Source organism: Sorex fumeus, unplaced genomic scaffold, assembly GCF_029834395.1.
Source record: "Sorex fumeus unplaced genomic scaffold, SorFum_2.1 ptg000006l, whole genome shotgun sequence".
Classification (NCBI taxonomy): Eukaryota; Metazoa; Chordata; class Mammalia; order Eulipotyphla; family Soricidae; genus Sorex; species Sorex fumeus.
In genome coordinates, this window is record NW_026606063.1 from 35,882,703 (window position 1) to 35,904,818 (window position 22,116).

Consider the following 22,116-nt stretch of genomic DNA (forward strand, 5'->3'; position numbering starts at 1 on the left):
TGTTAATATTTTTCATATTTTTCATTTTATAATTTCCTTTTATAATTTTTCCTTTAGCTTTATTCTTTAAGCACACATAGGTGTTTTTAAAAGTTTCTAGCTAGCTAGGTAGGTTTTAAGAACAAGTTTTATTTTGCTTATAGCACAGTGGTAGGGCGTTTGCCTTGCACGTGGCCAACATGGCCGACCCGAGTTCGATTCCTCCGCCCCTCTCGGAGAGCCTGGCAAGCTACTGAGAGTATCTCGCCTGCACGGCAGAGCCTGGCAAGCTCCCCGTGACATATTCGATATGCCAGACACAGTAAGAACAAAGTCTCCAATGGAGACGTTACTGGGCCCGCTCGAGCAAATCGATGATCAATGGGAGGGCCTTTACCTTTACCTTTACCTTTACACAATCTGTATATACTTTCTGGATTTCTCTAAGGTCTAATTGTGAGTTTCTTAAGTACATGAGTTTACTGAGTTTCTTGAATACAATGAGTTCATAGTCAGATAAATGTTCACTGGTAAACACACACACACAGACAAAGGCATATCTCAACACAATCTCACATATGTTCACACATTCATGTAACTCACAAATACACAAAAACACACCTGCACATTCATTCACAAATTCTCACAAACACACACTCACTAGCTCACAGGCTCACTTCACATGTTTCTCAGGAGCATGTTAGTCATGTTCTTTGGTCTTACTAGCACAAACTTCTCACTCACATTAGAGCTGGATATTGTTATCAGCAACATCTGCAGCTGTTCCATATTTAAATTAAGTTTTCAGTTACTATTTCTGTCTCAAGTTGCAAGTTGTGGCATCACAGCACACAGTTCTTTGGACACATTAAGTCTTAAAATCTATTGATGATAGAAGCTTTTTCCTGCCCTACCTTGCCACACCCCAACTTTCCTCTAAAAATCTTAAATTGAAAACTTTACAACATTAATTCTTGAACTACACATGACCTTAAGTTCCTGACTCCAAACCTGAAAGATCCAACTGTGCTTCAAGAGCTCCATGAATAAGCCACTTCCACATGCTCTCAGTAACACACAGTGAACATGTACACGGAAGCGTTAGCACACTGTCATCTGTGTCTGCCTCACTATTTTTCCTCTATAGTTTCTATGCTTGTCTGTAGCACCTTTCAACCCTCCTCTGGCACCATGTTTGGAGGATGGCTAGTATGTACAGCAAGAACCCCACAAATTAACTACCCCCAATCCCTTACTTGTGTGCTGAATTCACAGACAGTTCTTTCACAGAAATAAATAGACTCTTTGCAAATTATATCATTATCTTAAGTAAATAAGAGGCAGGTTTATCTTGCTAATAGTCTACTATACTTAGTTTTAAACTGTCTAAGTATAAGATGCTTAGGATCATAAGGTATTTTACTGTAAATTATTAGTGTCCTATTACCACGACCATCACGAGAAAAATAGCAGTATATACTGCTGGGTTTATGATCCTTTTAGCTGGCATCAACTCTGTACATTCCTGTGAGCTCTGGCCAGGTATGTTGCTGCAACGCGTATCAACTGATGGACAGACAGATAAGGACCATGTGAAGTCCTAATAAGCATGTAGAAGAACGGAAGTTTTAGTTGTAAAGAAAGGCAAACTATTTTTTAACAAATAATCCATAGCATCTTTTTTAGTAGAACTGCCATTTCAATATTGTTCTAGAATCTCCTGGACATTGTCATATGGGTTTAATCAACATTGGCATTAGCAGGAGGAGGGTCATTTACACCTCACATCTAATGACTGAGCCATTTCAAGGTGTGAGCATGGTTTAGATTTGCTTTTTCTTCTGTTTTAGGTCATATATGGCTGTACTTAGGGCTGAATCCTGGCTCTGTGTGCAGAACTCACTCCTGGCGGTACTTGGTAAAGGTGGTACTCAGTTTTGAACATGAGTATGCTGTGTGTAAGACAAGTACCCTGCCTGCTGTACCTGCTGTGTCTCTTAGGTCCCTCCTTCTTTTCATGGGGATAGGAAAAAAAACAAAGGGACTTAACTCAGTAAATTCTTCATTCTTAATTTGGGTTTTCTTCTCGCGGCCTATCTCCTATCAATTTGCAACTAAAACTGACCCTGGGATTTGTACTTATATGAAATCTATTTATGGAAGTGAGGGGCTTTAATATGATCTGCAACATTTTCTGAATGTTTTTATCCACTGAGTCCTCTTCATGAAAACCTTTGGTGGCTATCTGGTATCCTTCTGTATGTTCTCATTATGTATTAGGGTTACACCAACCACAAAATAGCTAGCATGCTATATAAATCACACCACTAATCCAAGGTCACATAAATCTAAATTTCTCCATTAGTGTCCATAAAATAAAATGTTAAACAAAACGTGGCAAATACTGACAGCAAAAATATTTTGCTTCAAGAAGCTCAAGGATGCCCACACAAACCATATCCCTTCATTGACTTTCACATTTTATGTCAGGTATAATCACACCACATGCACATTATCTATTTTGTCTACATCATTTACCCCCAAACAATGCATCTCTTTTTAGCTCTATCAGCATGGTTATTTCTTTAGGCTCCATGAATTTATGCTGCTTATTGATCCAGGCTGTAAACCCTGATCCCCTTCTAATGTTCGAGATGTTATTATTATATGGTCCAGATTTACTTTGAGGCAATAAATATCTATTTCTAAGTTAATGGGTATTCCCTTTTCATGTGATGAAGATATTCTATGGAGGTGGCTGAGAGGCTTTCTGAGGTATGTATCTTCTGAGGTGATCTAAAGTTACAGAGATCTCTTTTGAGTTACAAAAATAACCCCATGTCCTTCTAGAGAATTTAGTGTCCTTCTGAGGCAATAGAGATATCTTCTGAGGAGTATATGATACAATCTGAATCAAGGGAGGTGTCTTTTTAAAGCAACTGTGAAATCTCTGAAAGTGACAGAAACATTCTTCTTAGGTAACAAGATGCTCGTTTGATGTGACTGAGATCCCTTTGAGGTGATGAAGATACCCTCTGAAGCACTCAAGATGTCCTTTGATGCATGCATTCCAGGATCTGCACATATGGCTCAGCACACACTATGCCTACAGGGAGTATCCTGGCTTTCTCTAGTTCTGATAAAGTAGGACACAAAGGGGCATGGCTCCCAGCATAGACAGTGGTTTGCCCCTGTAGGCCCCTCCAGATATTCTCTATCTGTTCCAAAAGAAGGCCCAAAACAGAAGTGATTATATCCCTTCTACAGGGTAATCACCAAGGCATCTATATTCATCAGACACTGCTGTGAATTGGTCACCACTAAGTATTATCAGCATCACAACTGGTAACCCCCCACCCATAATTTGGTGAAACAGTCTCCCCTTCTCAAGCTTCAGATTGTAGTCAGCAGAATTTCTTTTAGTTAGCTAAAATTTATATCCTGAAATTCTTCTTTGGATTACCTGCCCATCTTCCCACTCAAATAGACTACATCACAGATCCTTTCTTCTCTCACACCTCCTCAGTGCTGACCAGTTATATATTTAGAACCCTCTCACCATGACTAAGTCCAAAATTTCTCCAGAACATACTATCACATGTAGTATCTCTCTCTTGTCCAAATACTTCTTCAGTATTGACTTAACTGGGATTAATACCAAATCATAGTGCAATGTCTTTAGTAACAAACGCTCTAGAAACTTCTCTGTCAGGGCCTCACTGGCCCACTCTCTGCCCGAGTCCCAAGACGGGATACAAACCCTCTTTCTCACCCATAATACCCACTCTAGATATTAATTTTGAGCATCCCAGGCCATGTTCTATTCCTAGCTCTATCACTCAGTGCCTGTCACCCCACTAAGTCATAATCACCACAACCTCCATGTTCTCATGATCAACTGATCAACACTGCCATCTTGACCAAACCTAAAGTCAACATCTATCATAATGTACTGCCTGCATCATGCTCAGAAACATTTCTTAAAATACAGATAGGCTGAACCCCAACCCTCTGCTCCACAGCTGCACAGATGCCCTGTTTGGCTGAGATATTTCTGGTTGATTAATCTTACTCTAAATTCACAATCATATGCTCAAGTAGGCGCATCATGAATCACAAGGCTTTTTTATTCTGTTCACTCTTTCACTTTTACCAAGACAATATTTCCTATCTTCTCCTGCAACTGAAACCTCCAACATCACTTTCTGCTTTGCACTTTTAGTTGCTGACCACAGGCTTCATATTCTTTTTTAAAAAGCGAAGAATTCCTCATATATCCAACTCCATATTAACCAAAAAATCCACAGTTGAGTCTTTATTCTTTCCGCTTCCCTCTAAGCAAAGGAACTTCCATCACTCTAAGGCAATGAGCATGTCACTTATAATGCCCCTCACGTCATATGCCTGTTTCTTCTCTATTCAATAGTCCCCTTCTGAACGTAATGTACCATAGTAGTTCCATTATAAAAAAAAAAACTTTTATCCTTATGTACCCAGGTATTTCTTTGCTCTTTTTTACAACAAAATGCTTTATAAAGTTGCTTGAATTCTCAGTGCTGGTGGGAATGTTATCTGGTTCAGTCTCTTTGGAAAACAGTTTGAAGACTTCTCCAAAGGCTGGTCAGCAAGCCAAAGTCTAGAAACAACCTACATGCCCAACAACAATTAAGTGGACAAAAATGATTGTGCATACAAAATGAAATACTACTTAGCCATGAGAAAAGAGAGAATCCTATAAATTGCTGCGACATGTATGGAATTTGAGATTGTCAAGCCAAGCATGAGTCAGAAACAAAATAACAACCAGATGACTTCACTAATATTTGCAGCATCAAGAAACAAAACAAGGGACTCAACAACAAGCCCTGGAATATAATCAACAGAACTGCGAGTGGGTTGGGGGAAGCAATTTGGGACTAATGGTAGAGGGAGCTGCATTTGTGTTGGAAGGAGGGTGGAGTGGCACTGCAGTACAAAACTAACACACTGGTATTATTGTAAAAGTAAACCTGGGAATTGGGGAGATAGTAAAGTGGACAGGGTGTTTGCCTTCTATGTGGCCAACCTAGGTTCAATTCCCAGCACCTTGTATGGCCGCCTCAATCTTGCCAGGAGTGATCTCTGAGCTCAGAACCAGGAGCAAGCCCTGAGTAATGCCAGTCATGGACGAAACACAAAAACATAAAGTTATTTAAGCTGGTTCAATTCTACCATCTACCCTCTCACCTACCCTTCTTATTTCTGCATTGCTAGATTAGCAAATCTCAGACTTTATCTGAACTAATCTCTCAGAAGTTCTGACATAGTCGACCACTTGACCTCTGAAATAAGTTTTTCCTGTTTACTTCGAGTTTCTAGTATCATCTTGATTGCACTCCTACCTTGTCTCATTGGCCAGTTCTGGATCATGAATTCTGAATAGTAGTGCTTTAGAAAGCACAGTTCAGGTTCTACTGATCTCTGTTAGATGCCATCTTCCTGCACCTCTACTGCAATACCTAGCTCTCAAATACTGAATTAAATCAAACTCAGTTTGACTTAATTAAGAACAAAAGTTCTTAACCTAAAGCTATTCTTTCCATCTCCAATTCTCTCATTCCCACAAAACCAATTTCTTTGACCTAAACTTTAGAGAAACTGTACTTTCCTTTAGAGAAAGAAAATTTCCCATATTCAGTACAAGAACTGGTCTATCACAACTTATTGCAAAAAGAATTTGTTATCTGACCACTTGCATTACTGATAATTATTGTATGTTAAGTTGGTATTCGTATGAAAGTCATTTAATATTTCAAACTTTAACTGTTGAAATATAACTTAAAGTTATATTTCACACTTTAACTGTTCTTTAACCCAGCCTTCAAGTAGCAGTGTTGAGCATTTCCCTGACAGACGACACGTATGCATGTGTGTGTGCACATATTATGTGCACATGAATGAGCACATATGTGATGTCATATAAATGCTTGTTTGTATGAATTTCATGTTTTACATATTGTGTTGTACTTGTATGTGCATTCTTGTATATACACACATATAGATGTGGCATATAGGTGTGTTGTGTGAATGTGGTTGGTACATGCATGTATTTGTAGGGGATGATACGCAATCATGAATTTTATTGTGTACTTGCTTACAATATGGCATATATGCATTTGTGTATGTAATGTACAGTAATGTGCATATGCATATATGGTATATATGCATGCACACTGCACTTTAATGCATATGTGCAGTGTATACAAATGTGTTCATATATGCATGTTCATGCATGTGATTGTGTCATGATTTTGTGTGTGCTGTATAGAGTTATATGAGTTTGTGTTTGTACATGCTCATATTCGACATGTGTGTATAATTATATGTGTGTGTGTTGCAAGGGAAGAGGACTGCAGGTCTCAGTATAGAGACAGTAGAAAAGCACATTTTTCAAACCTGGGGAATCCGGCACATTTGAAATACATTATTCTAATTATGAGATTGATTGTACAGTAGATACCCATTTGTTCTGACTGACAGTAGTGTAAACATGGAGAACAGTTTAGGGGCAGATATCAGTTTACCATGGTGCTGGTGGTTCTAAATAAATTCCTTGCAACTCCCATTTTATGTCTTTTTCTGTCTTTGTTTCATATAATTGCTGGAGGTTTCAAGGACCCTCAGTGCCACATTTTTTCAGGATGATTTGATACAGTGATACTTCAACATCATTGTCAACTGGGAAGCATCATGAGCCCTCAGTATTTCTTTACTGAGTTCACAGTCCAGAGAGTTTCAGACTGCCTCATTGCTCTGGTTCATACAGCTGCAAGATACCTTGCATTTGGCTCAGGTTCTTGGAAATTTAAGATTTTAAAAATAAAATTACTTTTAAATTGGAGTCATTCCGATTGCTTAGAAATAAGCAGACACTCCCCAGCACACCCTCCAGTCCCCACCCCCAACCTTCTAAGCCTGTTTTGTATCTCTCACCACCAAGGTAAATTACTTTTTTCTTATGATGTAAACTTTTGAGATATAATCTCAGAAACTTTTTTTTTTTGGGTTTTGGGGTTACACCCAGCGATGCACCGGGTTTACTACTGGCTCATGCACTCAGGAATTACTCCTGGCGGTCCTCGAGGGACCATATGGGATGCTGGGAATCGAACCCGGGTTGGTCACGTGCGAGGCAAATGCCCTACCCATTGTGCTATTGCTCCAGCCCCAGAAACTTTTAAATGTATAATACAGTACTATCAACTTTTCTACTTCATAGTTTGCTCTAAAAGTTCTCCTTGATCTGAAATACCTAGTGCGTGGTCCCATCTGCACTGACATACTTAATCCCTTTTGAGTATCTACTGATTTCCATGTACGCTTTCACAGGCACTATTTCCAACTTGCTCTATTGTGATTTTTGCTTGCAGTTAAGAAAGCCAATTTACTCTTCAATTATTTGCATTGAAATGCAGCTATGATTTTCAGCATCAATCATGGTTTACTTCTTTAAATAACTTATATTTTCTGCTCTTTGCAATTATTTATTATTGTCCACTTGTCATTGTACAGATTTTGGGTAATGTGATGGATAAGTGATTGCCAGACAATTCAATGTCCTGCCTACTAACAATTACAATCTTTCAAACAGTTCCCAACCACCACTGAATTTTCCTAAATTCACATCACTACACTTTGGTTATTCTATATATTTAACGATTTTAGTTTCTCACGGAGTAATAGCTTTTGTGTAACCATCATTAATAAACACAAGAGAACTCTGTATTTTCTCCTCACTTAAACTATTTTTTCTAATCATAATATATTTTATTCAGAACTCGCAAAGAGTCTTCTGATGCCATTTAAACAAAAATAGCCACACTGTAACAGCATGGAATCATTTAATATTGGTTGTGCTGGTTAGCTTCATACACACTTAACACTCATATACATTTACACACAATCGGGACTTCTTTGTGGGCTTTGTGTCTCTCCTGAGCCCTGGTAAAATAGTGATAGATGCTATGTTATTTGAAAACAAGACTTTTTTTTTTGAATCACCAGGAGATACACAATTACAAAGCTGTTCATGGTTAGGTTTCAATACCCATGCATCCACCAGTCTTTTCCCACCACCAATGTTCCCAGTTTCCTTCCTGCCACCCTCCTCCTCCCATCAGCCTGCCTCTAAAGCTGCCACTTCTCTTCTTTCTCTCTGCCTCTCCTTTTGAGCACTGTGGTTTGAAAAACAGGTACTGAGAGGTTATCATGTTTGTTTCTTTACCTACTTTCAGCATGTTGTTCTTACCCAGAGTGATCCCTTCCAACTATTGTTGTCATGCAGTCCCTTCTCTATCCCAACTGCCTTCTTCCCTAGCTCTTGAGGCAGGTTTCTAACCAAAGATTAATCTCCCTGTCCTTGTTTCTTCTGTCCTTCGGTATTAGTTTCATACTGTTTTTGTATATATCCCACCTACGTGTGCAGTCCATCTGTGTCTGCCCCTCTATTTCTGACTCATTTCACTCAGCATGATACTCACCATATCCATCCATTTATAAGCAAATTTTATATCTTCATTTTTCCAAGTGGCTGCATAGTATTGCATTATGTAGATGTACCATAGTTTCTTTGAAAACAAGACTTTTACTCTATTCTATCTGCAACGCCAAAGTATAAGTGTGATAACCTGTTGGTCCTATATTTAGCAGTTAGATAAGCATATAGTATGTGAAACAACACTAATCTAGCCCTTTTAAACATTATACTTAAATTATAAGTACAACAGTGAGTAATGTATTTCTTTGTGCGTTTATCAATGGAGAGCAACTCACTAAATTCTTATATTTGAACCATCATAATATAGGTATGAGTGCAGTATAAATTGGTGCCTAAGAAATGACAAATTACCTTGTATTTAGAACATGTTTTTGAATCTTAGTTTGTAGCATCAAATGGGAGAAATCTTGAGAGCCCATCTACTCTCGTGCACCCATGAACTGAGGCTTATCACAACTACCCTAGTGCTATTGTGAGGACCAACACAGTAAGAATGCTCAGACAGATTTCTAGAATGGCTGTGTCTTGACTGATGTATGTTCCCAGTCAGCGGCAAGTACAAAGCCATGAGAAATATATCAGTGAAAAAGCAAGGTGAGCAGAAAACTTGAAGATGAAGGCATTGTAAACAGCTGAAAGCATTTTACTTTTTTTCTTACTACGAATACAGGAATATGTGAAAATTCCTCACATAAAAAGAGCATGTGGGAATTATAAGCAGGAGGAAAACATAGGCAGTGAGTATCCCCAGACATTAAGCCTGGCCCAGTGTTGACTTAGTTAAGGTATTTAGGGATTCCTGCAGAATAGTCTTGGACTTGGAGAGGGAGCAAATGATGAATTCGGGGGAGAGAAGGGACACACATTTTATTATTAAATGGTATCATATGGATAAATGGGTGTTTAAAAATACTTGCATCAAAGATACATAAAAGTCCTCTGATGTGTACTGGATAGATATAAGCTCTACCTGCCGGGTCAGTCACAGAGTTGCAACTTCATAGAATATTGGTGTGGTGAGGGTACAAGAAATAACTGCTTTCAGTTCTCCTACAACTAGATGGAAGATAAAGAAATCTACAATACATTAGTAAGCTGTTAACTGACGTGTCAAAGGCTAGCTTCTTGTAAGATGATATACAATTAGGTATCTTTCCTATCACATTTGATAGAACATGTTCTATGATGTTCTTATGCAGAAGTAATTAAAAATTTTTTAGAAAATTCCTCCCTATTTTGCACACGGAACAAATTAGTCCCCAAATCAATTGCTCCAAACCACACCCACCTGTGACAGCTCTTTATACCTCAATCATGTCATATTCCTCCCATTTGACATGCTAACAGGTATAATCTTCCATCCTTGCCTTTAAATGTCATGTCAAGCCCCTCTTTACTTTAATCAACTAAATTCTCTGAAGTAGTTTTCTCTCAGACAACACCACACAAATTTCCTCACCAGCTCTTCTGAAACCCTTCCCATTCAGACACCTCTTGCGCTGATAAAATTATGAGATCATATGAAAATATCAAGGATCTCATGATCAATACATCACATCTCTAATTCAAGCATCTTTATGGAAACTAACTGGAATGTTTAAATTATGAGGCCCAATAAAGTTGGCAAGAGGGCCAAATACTTAGAATTCAAGCAAGTGTTTTGCTTTTTCTATATACTTCTCAATAGCTAGTGAAAGGCAACTTTTAAAAATATTACTATTTTCCAGGAGACATATGAATATGTTTCTGTGTATTATAAGCAAGGGACTCGTTAGCATTCCGCAAGGACAAGTAGGAGGCAAGTGGAGATAAGGAGAGATATATGTGTGTGTATGTGTGTGTATGTGTGTGTGTGTGTGTATTATGTGAGTACTGAGTATGATGTGTGTAGCTGTGTGTAGGGGTATGCAAAGTGTGAACAGTATATGTGTGGCATGTGGGTGGGGAATATGTGAATGGTGTATTTTTCTTGTGTGTGTTATGTGTGTGAGGGTGTGTATGTGGTCTGGGCAGCGTGAGGTGTGTGTATGGTATGGTGTGCATAGATTTGTGGAATGTGTGAATGGTATATTTTTGTGAGTCTGTGGTATAAAGTCATTAGAAATATGTGGGTGGTTATCTCCCTTACCTCTTTTGATTGTTCCTGAAATCACTCTACTTGAAAGTACTATCTCAATGACTAGCTCTTAAATGTGATTTACTATTTATAAGGGATTTGTGGTTATAAAATCTTTTACAAAAGCACATCATTATATGAGTGAATAAAATTTTAATAATGGAGAAATGTCAGGTAAGAAGTCAAGAGTAAATTTTATCCATTCAGGATAGGCATGAATAATTTGCTATCTGAATCTAGGAAAGAAATGATAGAATTTTCTTATTGCTCTTTAGAATCTCAAAAGCATAGATTTTGGAGGGGGAAAGCACATCCAAGGCTTGGACTATTAACTGGATCATCAGATTAAGGAAGAGAGAGCTCGTGAGAACTTCATAACTTGGCAATGGACAAAAAAAGGGTGATATGGAACATCTTTCCATACACCTATTTACCCCTCTGCTATCTTCTTTAACAAGGTGTCTACTGAGATCTTTGGTCAATTTTTAAATTGGAATGCTTGTTTACTTACTGAGTTCATGTTCTTGATTTTATGTTCTTAATTTCACTGATTTCTGCTCTAAGTATATTTTTTGTCTTCTGCTTACTTCTGATTACTTCCATTTCTTTCTCCTCTAGTTTTCTAAGGTAGAAATCTACGTGTTTCTATTTAGATCACTCATTTCTAACACATAATTTAATGTCATAACATTTTCCGTTTGCATTTCATCCACTGAATCTCTCAAACTTTGATGGTACTTTCATTTTAATTTAGCTCAAAAGATTTTAAATTTTTCTTAAGAGATTTCTATTTTGACCCAGCCCATTATGTTATTTCAAAATGTGGAGTATACTTTATTTTTTTAAAATCGTACAGTTATGTTTCTCTTTATTATGTTTACTTTCTAATTCCACAATGGCCCAGTAACAAGATACTACACAATTTGATTCAAAATGTAATCTATCTTGGTGATTCTTCCACGTGATCTGTATAAAAAAGTGCATTCTCTTGAGGTGGCTGACAATATATATATATATATATATATATATATATATATATATATATATTCTTATCCAGCTTTGTTGGAGTTCATCTCAGTAATTTTTCACCTAGTTATACCTATGTGTATTTCTGATCAACTGTACTTTTACATTTGTGCTAGTGTATTTGTTATCCACTGGCAAACCTTCAATTCTCTCCTCAAACTACTTTGTTTTAAAAAGGGAGGCACACACTTGTTTTCCCAATACCCTCTATCTCAGTGCTAGAATTACTGAGAAAAACTCATGCACGGTCTGAAAATTAAAAGTGGATAAGTCAACAGTTTTTCAAGTTGGATAAGCAGATCATTGGGTGTATGTATCCCCAGGGGTTGCCTCTCAACTCAGGGAACTAAAGCTTCACCAAAGCAGACAATAAGAATAAAGTAGCTTCCAGATTTTGGGGGATCACAGCAGGTCTATGGCTTCTTACTAACATGCAATAAATGTTTTAGTTCTAGGTATTTTTGGTGATTTTTGATGGCAGGCTTCCAGTTCTTTATGCTCTCAGTAATTCCATCTGATATGAACCACAATATCTCTATTTCTAAACTGTTTTACCTAGAATTCCTTCTTTTATTTCTCTGTTGGATGAGTTCTAACAGTACAGGGATGTGAGACTAGGGTAGGAGGGATGCTTAGAAAATTTGTAGGGAAAAAAACTCAGGGGTTAATATTTGCAATGAATGCCAGGGGTAGAAATCTAACCCATATGCTTCCATTACTCAAGACATTCAAAAACACCTTAGACATGAGAAAAAAGTATCCCATGCACATGAAAACAATTTCTATGCTTTGTCAAGTTATTATGACAACTATTTATTGGCAGTGTGCTGAAGGTCTCCTTTGTCTGTTGGAGAGGGATAAATTCATTGATATTATGTATATGACCAGAGAATCTGGTTTCCTTGTACTACTTGAAGCAGCTAGTCAATACTCTAATGGTTTCCCTAGTTACTGAACAAAATAGCACAGTGAACAAATTAAGTACAGTTTAAATGCCAGAATTTCCTGCGTTGTTGTCCACAAACAAATTGCAAGGGTTATAAAAAAAGTTCACTCTGCCTCCCCATCCCTGACTGAATGATATCTACTTTTCCTCCATTGGAGAGCTGGAGTATAAGTCAGTGTATGGGGCATGTGCCTTGCACAGGGCAGGCCTGGATTTGATGTCTGGCATCATAGATGGTCCTCTGAGCTCTGACAGGAAGTATTCCTGAGCACAGAGCCAAGAGTAAACCTTGAGCATGGCGGCCAGATGTAGTAAAAAATCACTGTATCACTGTCATCCTGTTGTTCATCGATTTCCTTGAGCAGGTAGGTACCAGTAACGTCTCCTTCGTCCTAGCCTGAGATTTTAGAAAGTGCCACATTCGAGGCTCTCTCAGGGTCAGGGGAATAAGTCCCATCATTGTTACTGGGTTTTGGCATATCGAATATGCCACAGGGAGTTTGCCAGACTCTGCTGTGTGGTTAGTAAAAAAAAAAAAAGCGGAAAAGCAATTCGCAATTCCTATGAAGACTGTGTGGCAGGGTTTCATTGAGGTATAACATGCTGAGCTCTAGTCTTACTAGTTTCCTGTATCTCTGGAGATATTGGGGACTGCAGAGATAGTGCAGCAGAAAGGCCCTTGTCTTGCAATGCAGCCAACCTGCAGTTGACCCGGGTTCAATCCCAGGTAATCATAAGATCCCCTGATGCCCGCCAGGAATGAACCCTAAGTGGAGAATCTGAAGTAAACCCTGAACATCACGAGGTGTGACCCAGGGTAAAAAGATAGATAATGGGACCACAAGTTAGTGAGCTCATAGTTAGGGAAACCTAAATTAGGGAGATCCATTGTTAGTTGGATTCCCTGAGTGGCTGAGATTCAGGATGGTGGGATCCTCAAGTTAGTGGTTTTCCAGGGTAATTGTATTACCAAGTGTTAGAATGCAGGAGACAGCGCTCACGCACTAGAAAAGGTGGAGTTGTGACCTTACAGGGCAGGAGGGTTGGTGGTTTGATCTGCAGCAGTACTTAAGCATGATTAATCAACTGAAGTTCTTAGAACTGAAGTAGCTAGAAAATATATTAGAGTTATAATTGATCTGTTACAAGTGATGAATTTCTAGATGAGCTGAACAGAAACTGGTCTTGCTATCACAATGCAACCTATGACTCTCAATCAATTTCTATACTCACTCATTTCATAAACATACATCCTCTTAGACAGGGCAAGGGTATATCTGTACCACAGGGGAGTGATTTGAGTTTTCTAAGCTCTAATGGGAAAAGAAAATGCATGAACGCCTGGTTAGGCTGCCACAGCACTAACCACTGCCTAAGTATCACCTCTCCCATAATAATAGCTTGATTTTATATTTCCATGACTTTGAACACTACTAACTTGGGGAAATACAGAGAAAGACTGACCCAAAGGTACTACTGGTCTCAATGGGGTTCCAGGCCACTATAAGTTATGTGCATGGAGATTGAGAACCATCCCTCTAAATAATTTTATCTCACTAATTAGAAAATATTCATAGGTTATATATAATCTACCAAACTGCAAATCTATCTAAATATTTATTATCTATCTTCTTATTTAACCATTTTTCATATATTACCCATCATGTAAATCTTTACGTGTGTCATCTTTCTACCATTATCCATTTTCTTTCTTTCTTTCTTTCTTTCTTTCTTTCTTTCTTTCTTTCTTTCTTTCTTTCTTTCCTTCCTTCCTTCCTTCCTTCCTTCCTTTCCTTTCTTCCTTTCTTTCTTTTTCCTTTTCTTTATTTTCTTTCTCTTTCTTTCCTTTCCTTCTTTTTCTCTCTCTTTCTTTCTTTCTTTCTTTCTTTCTTTCTTTCTTTCTTTCTTTCTTTTTTTCTTTTTTTCTCTTTCTCTCTTTCTTTTTCTTCCTTCCTTCATATTTTATATCTAACCTATTCAGTTGAGCTTATTTCTTTATATAATGAGCTGTTAAGGCTGCTGTACCTGTCACTTGAAGACAATAGAACTGTTAGATACTTTATCATATGAGATGTGACTGAGACAACCAGAGGAGCAAAGATGTGAGAAAGCCACAAAGTAGACAGAGATAAGTTTACGGAACAGATCAAGAGAATGTACTGAAGACGAAATGGGAATGGAAGTTTGCCCCCTGCTCTGAGTAAAGACTGAATTCACAACTAAATTGAATAAAGGACTACTTCCTCTACTCAGCAGTGGTTTCAATGTAGTTTTTCGAATACAATGTTTCATTTATTTATAAAAAACCATTCTTATTCTTAAGGGAAGAAACCTTATTTAAATAGAAACAGTTATAAATGATGCTATATCAAAATGAAGTTTCATTATGGCAAAAGAAATTCAAACTAACACTAAAGATACCTCTACCTAAAGGAGATATTTGCCACACAGTGTATCATAAAAGTATATATAAATTTATATATTCTGGATAGATATATAAATCTTACAAAGTTCAGTAACCAAGAAATCATAGCACCATAAAAAATCTGAGAGAAGAACAGAAACTTTCATAAAGAGGACTTGTGTATGGCCAGTAACTGAAAAAACATACATCACCATTTTTTCTCAGGAAAGCAAATATAAAGAGATATCATCTCACACTAGGAAGAATAGCTTAAGCGAAGAACATGGGAAATAACCAGTGGTAGCAGAAATGTGATAAAACAAAATCCCCATTCACTGCCAGTGGGAATGTATCCAGTTTAGTGACTACAGAAAGCAATATGGAGATTTCTCACAATTCTGTAACAGAGCATTCATATAATCTGACAATATCACATTTTGGCATTTGCTCCTCAAACACAAATGATTAATTCACAAAGAAAAGCACATTTATGGTAATTTCAGTATTTAGTATAATAGCCAGATTATGTAAAGGATCTCAATGTCCAACAGAGATGAATGGAAAAGAAATCATGACATGCATGTATACATGCGAATTTACAATGGAATACTATGCAGCAATAAGAAAAGAGGAACTAATACAGTTCCTTACAACCTGGATGGAACTAAAGGTATCATGTTAAGTAAAGTAAAAAAGGGAAGAATAAATACCAGGTATTTTAATTTATCTATGGTACATAGGATAATAAGACAAGTGATTGGAAGGTATTAAATGATGGAGAACTCTTGGCCCTGTGAGAGTGGCAAGGAAAGAGGAGTGTGTGTGGGGGGAGGAATAAGGAGTTGAACTGGTTATAGTCAAGAGTCTTAGACATTTCGGTGATATGCAGATGAGATAGTCACATACTTTAAAACCACAAATGTCAACACAAGTGTAAGCATATGAACTGAGTTATAGGGAGCATTTTGTTTTTACAAATATACACAAAAACTGTGTTTGCTAGTGAGGCAGCGTAGGGACAGGGAGGGAATTTGGGGTCATTTGCGGAGGAGGGAAACATACTGGTTGTGTATTTGGAGTTAAATCATGAAATGCCTAAAACTCTGTCATCAAGAATTTTATAAATTAATATCACTGCAGTGTCCTCCTATTCATCGATTTGCTCAAGCGGGCACCAGTAACGTCTCCATTTTGAGACTTGTTGTCACTGTGTTTGGCATATCAAATACGTCATGGGTAACTTGCCAGGCTTTGCCATGCGGGTAAGATACTCTCGGTAGCTTGCCGGGCTCTCCAAGAGGGGCGGAGGAATCGAACCTGGGTTGCCCAGGTCAGTCGTGTGCAAGGCAAACACCCTACCGGTGTACTATCGCTCCAGCCCTAATGGATGAGTAAAATTTAAAAATGAAAGAAATATAATGTTAGCATGCCATGCATCAGTATTAGTCATAAAAGATAAATATTTAGCCAATGAATGGTATGAAATAATAGGAAAGCAATTCTGTTAGGAAAACTCTAATAACAGTAGGTAGCATAGGTTAAAAATGGAATAAACCCTCTTGAGATGTGCTAAGTGAACTGTCTGTGCATTTTTCTGAGTGGGGTTGCAACCTGGAAGAATAATCTGGGGATTTTGTTTTGATGTGAATATCCTCATTATTTATTAACTTGGTGTTTGGCTTTATTTCTGGGGGTTCTTCAGTTCACAACTACTTAAATTTTGAAACTCTCTTGAGCTCTTAGTGATAACAAATATTGCTAAGTGCATTAATAGGGACTGATTTCAACTTAAACAGGGTATTACACAAAATAAATTGGTATATTTTAATTTTTAATTAATACATTTTAACCAATAGTTCTTATAGGATCTAAAAACTTAGTTTTTATGTTCGACTAGTGTGACTTTTCGATGACAATCTTAATTTGTCATTTAGAATGAATTTTAAAATTTACATACCATAATGCAGACAAATGAAACTAATATTTCTCCTTCTGAGATCCTAAGAGACAGTACATATCCTGTTTCCTCCCAGTCTCGGTTTTTCTGAGTCTGAATTCACCAACATGCTGAGGGATTCCAGGATATCTGCAATCACTTCTGTTTCCCCGGTTTCACCAGCTTCTCTACTGCAGATACCTACTTTCTATTTCTCTGAATGGTGAAGTGACTCAGAATTTGCCTATTAGATTTATGGATACTTAACACTGTACCACAGGTGCTACAGTAATGTCAATGTAGGTTAAAATAAATTGGTGCATTATATAGAAGAGTGTTACATATTTATTACCACACATATCTTTATCCCCATATGTTTATTTCTGCATATGAGAGTATGTATTTTTGTCAACCCAAAGTGGCAAACCTTTCCAAACCAACAGATGGCATATAGAGTGACTAAGATTCATTTTGTGAATCCTTTGCAATGAACAGAACCAGTAGTATTTTGGGGAATTTCATTTTTATAGAGAAACAAAGAGCAATGAATGCATGCTCATCCCATCTTAGGGGAAGTTGAAGAAAATTTGGTTTAATTTCAATGTAACACACAAAATAAAACTCCAAGTAAGGTGCTTTGAAAACCAGAGTTGTCTTGTCTCTAGTGCCCTTGCCTGCTCAGCTCCTTTCTTCTCCCCTTTTCCTATCACCTAAGCACAGAGAACCTCACCTGGACTTCTTCACCTGACTTCTGTCTTCCCTTCTCTCTCAATTCTCAAGGTCTCACATTAACACCTTTTGTAAATGTGCTTTCCACTGTCTTCTGCTTCTACTGTGCCCCTCCCCCTTCTTCTGTATTTTGTCTACAGGTCCATGTCACATAGTCACGCCACACCACACACACACACACACACACACACACACACACACACACACACTGCAGGAGACCTCTGCAGCCAGAATAAAGCTCTTGACTGGATGTTTACTTCCTCCTTCTTTGGGTTAATGATTTTAGCCTGACACTAGACAATGTTCCCTTCCCTGGAGAAAGAACTGGGCAAATGCCCTTTGATCCAAACTTCCATGTGTCCTCATCCCAGACAGTCCCCTAGGTGTGTACCCTATGGTATGTCAGATAATCAGGGAGTATCAGAGTTACCTGGGAGAGTTCATGGAAATTCTAATGGGCCCCATTCATTATAGCCAGTCATGTACCTCAGTACCTGTGAGTGGGTAGTCCACACTCCTTGGGCTTCATTCTTGCTATTCAATATAAGAGCAACCTGTAACTGTGTATCTCGTGGTGATTCAATTTAAAGGGAAAAAATAGCAAGAACTCTTACTTTTATAGGGCCTGTGAAGACCCTTACAAACATGTGAAGTGTCTAAAGTATATGGAAAATTGGTTTTTTAGAATAAAGATCTTTTGGGAACAAGATTTACTAAAGCATTTCCCCTAATCGAAAAACTCTACATCTATGAATGCATTTGGTGACTATAAATTGAAAGGGAAAACTAGAATAAAAGACTATATAGTAAGTAAAGCTATGAAACAATACACTTACCACTTCTTCATGGGTTGCATGTTCTACATTAATGCCATTAACCTGAATAGATGACAAATTAAGAATTTGAAGATAATAATTGATCACTATAGGTTTAGAATAAAAATAAAGCAAAAATAAGAGCAGTGTAAAATACTGACCTGCAAAACAGCATCTCCTATGAACAACATCCCTGACTGGTCAGCTGCAGGGATGCAAAAGTGGCAAAATATTAGGAGAAATTCAGTGATATCATGATTTTCTATGGCATAAATTAAACTTTTAGATTTGCATCATCTTAAATGATTTGTACATATCAGGGTTGGGTGTATGATGTGTGCTTGCACATATAGGTGAACGTAGGTGTGAATGTGGTGTGCACAGGTGTATGAGCATGTGTGTAAGAAATGTATGCGTGTATTGTGGCTGTATGTGTGAACATGGTATGTGCATGTCTTTGGAAGCAAGAGTCAATATCAGTGGGAAAATAATGCATAAGTGAGAATGTGTGTACATATGTTATTTGAGTGTGTCAAGTGTACCTGTGGATGGGAAAATGTACATGTGTGAATATGTGTAAACAAGAGTATGCATGTGTGCCTATGCATATCTGAAAGATCTACGCAGAACATAGGTGATATTAGAATGAGTCAATGGGTTGGAATGTGTGTCTATGTGGTTAGGTATGAACAAGGAGGGTCGGAGAGCCTGTGGGTGGGTGTGTATACCTGAATACTTGGGTGAAGTACTTGTGTAGCATTGTACACGTGTGGGAAAAATGCAACAACACAGCAAAGGACCTCACTCCTCCCCACATCAAGTTAAAGATGGCCAATTTTAAGCACATTAAGAGAGTTACTTTCCAAATACGGAAGACTTGTTTAATAAGGACCACAAATGTCACTTCTTTCTAATGAAGGATTTCATTATATCATGTGGAAAACCTGATTCCTATTTTTTTATTGTTGACAGACTATAAAATTGGAATCCCAGAAGCCATTTAGCATTTCCACTTTTTCTCAGGAACAAATTTACACAGACTGCTTTAATTAAAGAGATTGTGCCAAGAATATGAAAGGAAAAGTAAAGAAAACTTTATATTGCAAAGTTTGAATATAATCTCTATAGTGTTACTTCCACTTAACCTTTCTATTTTCAAAAAGGAAGAAAGACAACTTCTTTCAATAAAACTGAATAAATTTGCACAAAATGTAAAGCATTTTATAGACTTTTTCGGCCTTTATATTGATTTAATTTTATGTCCTTGACCAAATATTGAAAACCAATCAAAATGTTTTTCTTTTAATAGAGTAATTCCATTTAAATTCTACAACCATATTTGATGTCAAATACTAAAACTATTTGCAGTTCTTGAAAGGTATTGTATTTTTAAATAAAATATAGCTTTTATTACTGAATGTAATAGTACTGGTTTTAGGTAACAAAGTTTCTATTTACACTAATAATTTTTCTAGAAACAAACTTTTATGACCTATTCAGATTGATCTTTTGATCCTTGACACCCCTTGGCCCAGTTCTGTGCTGAATCTGAGGAACATAACAAAACTGACATTAGGAATTCAGCTTCTACCAGGTAAAATGAAGGAATAAAAATCCACATACAATGTTACAGAAGTTTGAATTTTGTTTATGATAACAACTGTAAAATTTTACATGATAAAATCCGCATCCAAATACCTATGACACAATATATGAGAGGGATAAATGGTGATGCGGGGAATTTCAGATGCAGGACATTTTATAGGGCATAAAGACAGAGAACAGGGTGATGTACATGATGTGGAATTTGGTGTGGAATAGGGGGAGTGATATATCATGTATATGATAAAACATGGGGAATGGTCAGTGAGGTGTGGGGTGAGAAAGGGGTGATGTATGTATATGATGAGACATGTGGTAGGGAATGGAATGACATAGCAGTAGGGATGGCTTGGTGCATACCAAAGGAAGGGCGGGCATGGAAGTCAAATCTTGTATGAGATCAGAAAACTGGGCCTCTGAAAGGATAGGTAGGATGAAAGATGGATGGTCTGACATGAACATAAATCACGGTTATGGGTTTATATCTTATTTTGCTTTGTATAACCTACAATGGTCGGACACAGAAGAGCCTCAATTTTCACTTGTTAAGGAATTTATTAATTCCTTGCCTCAATTAAGTTCAATGGAAGCTTAGTAAACATGAATGAGAGAATTCTAGACAGATTATGGTATTTTAACCATTTATTTTTTCAAGCATAAAAGAAAGCTAATTTGTCCCCATCTTAAATCTTTGCACAGATCAGAAATATTGTATCCTCTTTAAAGTATTATTTCCAAGTACATAGTTCTGTGTTTTGGCCACAGTAATAAGCTGCAATTTTTTTTGCTAACACACAACTAGCTGAAAATATCAGTAAGTGGCCTGATAGATGGTAATCATTATCATTATTTAGGTGAAAGCACTTGCATCAATAAAAAACATCACAAACTATGTGATGTGTCAGAGAGTAATCTTCCAGATTTTAGTAACACCATTTCAAGACAAGGTGTTTCTTGTTCAATTGTTTTACCTCGCATCCTGCACTGACATGTAAGAAATCAGTTTCTGGGTCTTCAGATACTCTGGCAAAACAAATATCAGGTAATTGTGGAAAGTCATTAAATATGTGTAATGAAGGGGATAATGATAGTATAAAACAACATATGTTGTTAATCACTCAGGGCCAGCACAACGAGAAGCGAATGAAGCTATTTCGGACTCTTTTTAAAACCCCAGAGAGAATGCCACATTGTGCTTTGTCAACAGGGACAGGTGTGTCGAGAGCCGATAGAACAATGAAGACCAGACTGGAAGAGCAGTTGCTTTACCCCAGTGGAAAAGAACTTTATCTGGACAAGATTTGCAGAGCTATGTCCTGATCAGGAACCAGATCTGTTTTGCTTCTGAATGGTCAGAAGCTAGTTAGAGGGCAGATCATGAGCAGTATGAGAAGGTGTCCTTGTCACCCTGGGACGCAGGACAGGCTCCTACTCTGACTTTTGTCTCTTTGATCTGAAGTTTAATCAGATGAAAGTGAAACGCGATTTGGACCTGTGTGGCTAAGTGTATGTCTATCCTCCAGCCACCCACTTCATGGAGTCAGGTTTGCTCATGTCGAAGTCTGATTTAGTAAAGCTTTTCACAGACCTTGAGAGCCTGCTATGGTTTATCCAAGGCAGTTTCTGTTTTATATGGGCTTACAGTTCCCCGGGGCCTAAGAAAAACCAAGCCCTTCCCACGCTTCCCCCAAGACTCATTCCTCATCTCACCCTTCCAGCTCAGACAGTTCTCAGTCCTAAAGCTATTCCTGAATGGATGTCCTGAGGGACCCAAGCGCAGTGAGCCCAAGAGCAGTCACACAGCACTGGGGATAGGCATTTGCCTTGCAGAAAGCCACGTAATATAGTCAAACCCAGTTTGATCCCTGGCACTATATACAGTCCCCAGAGCATCTCCTGAGCACAGAGCCAGGAATAGTGCCTGAGCACTGCTGGGTGTGGTCCCAAGTCCTCTACTCCTCAAACAAAACATTATTATCAGGAAATGAAATAAAAATGCCAGACCAAATTTAGATAAATAGCAAACC

The 22,116-nt window shown here is 37.8% G+C and overlaps 1 protein-coding gene across 5 annotated transcripts in view; it reads right to left on the bottom strand.

The window, feature by feature from the left end:
* Positions 1-22,116, bottom strand: part of SNTG2 (syntrophin gamma 2) — a 440,849-nt gene that overhangs the window by 184,172 nt on the left and 234,561 nt on the right. For 3 of the 5 annotated variants that reach the window (XM_056124871.1, XM_056124854.1, XM_056124870.1), the window contains exons 5-6: positions 18,649-18,692; positions 18,509-18,550 (exon numbers count right to left, since the gene is read on the bottom strand). The exons of 1 other annotated variant lie outside the window; for it this stretch is intronic. In XM_056124871.1, the coding sequence (XP_055980846.1) occupies positions 18,509-18,550; positions 18,649-18,692 (86 nt within the window). The remainder of the gene's footprint in view (positions 1-18,508; positions 18,551-18,648; positions 18,693-22,116) is intronic. One more of the 5 variants, XM_056124862.1, reaches the window with a different exon arrangement.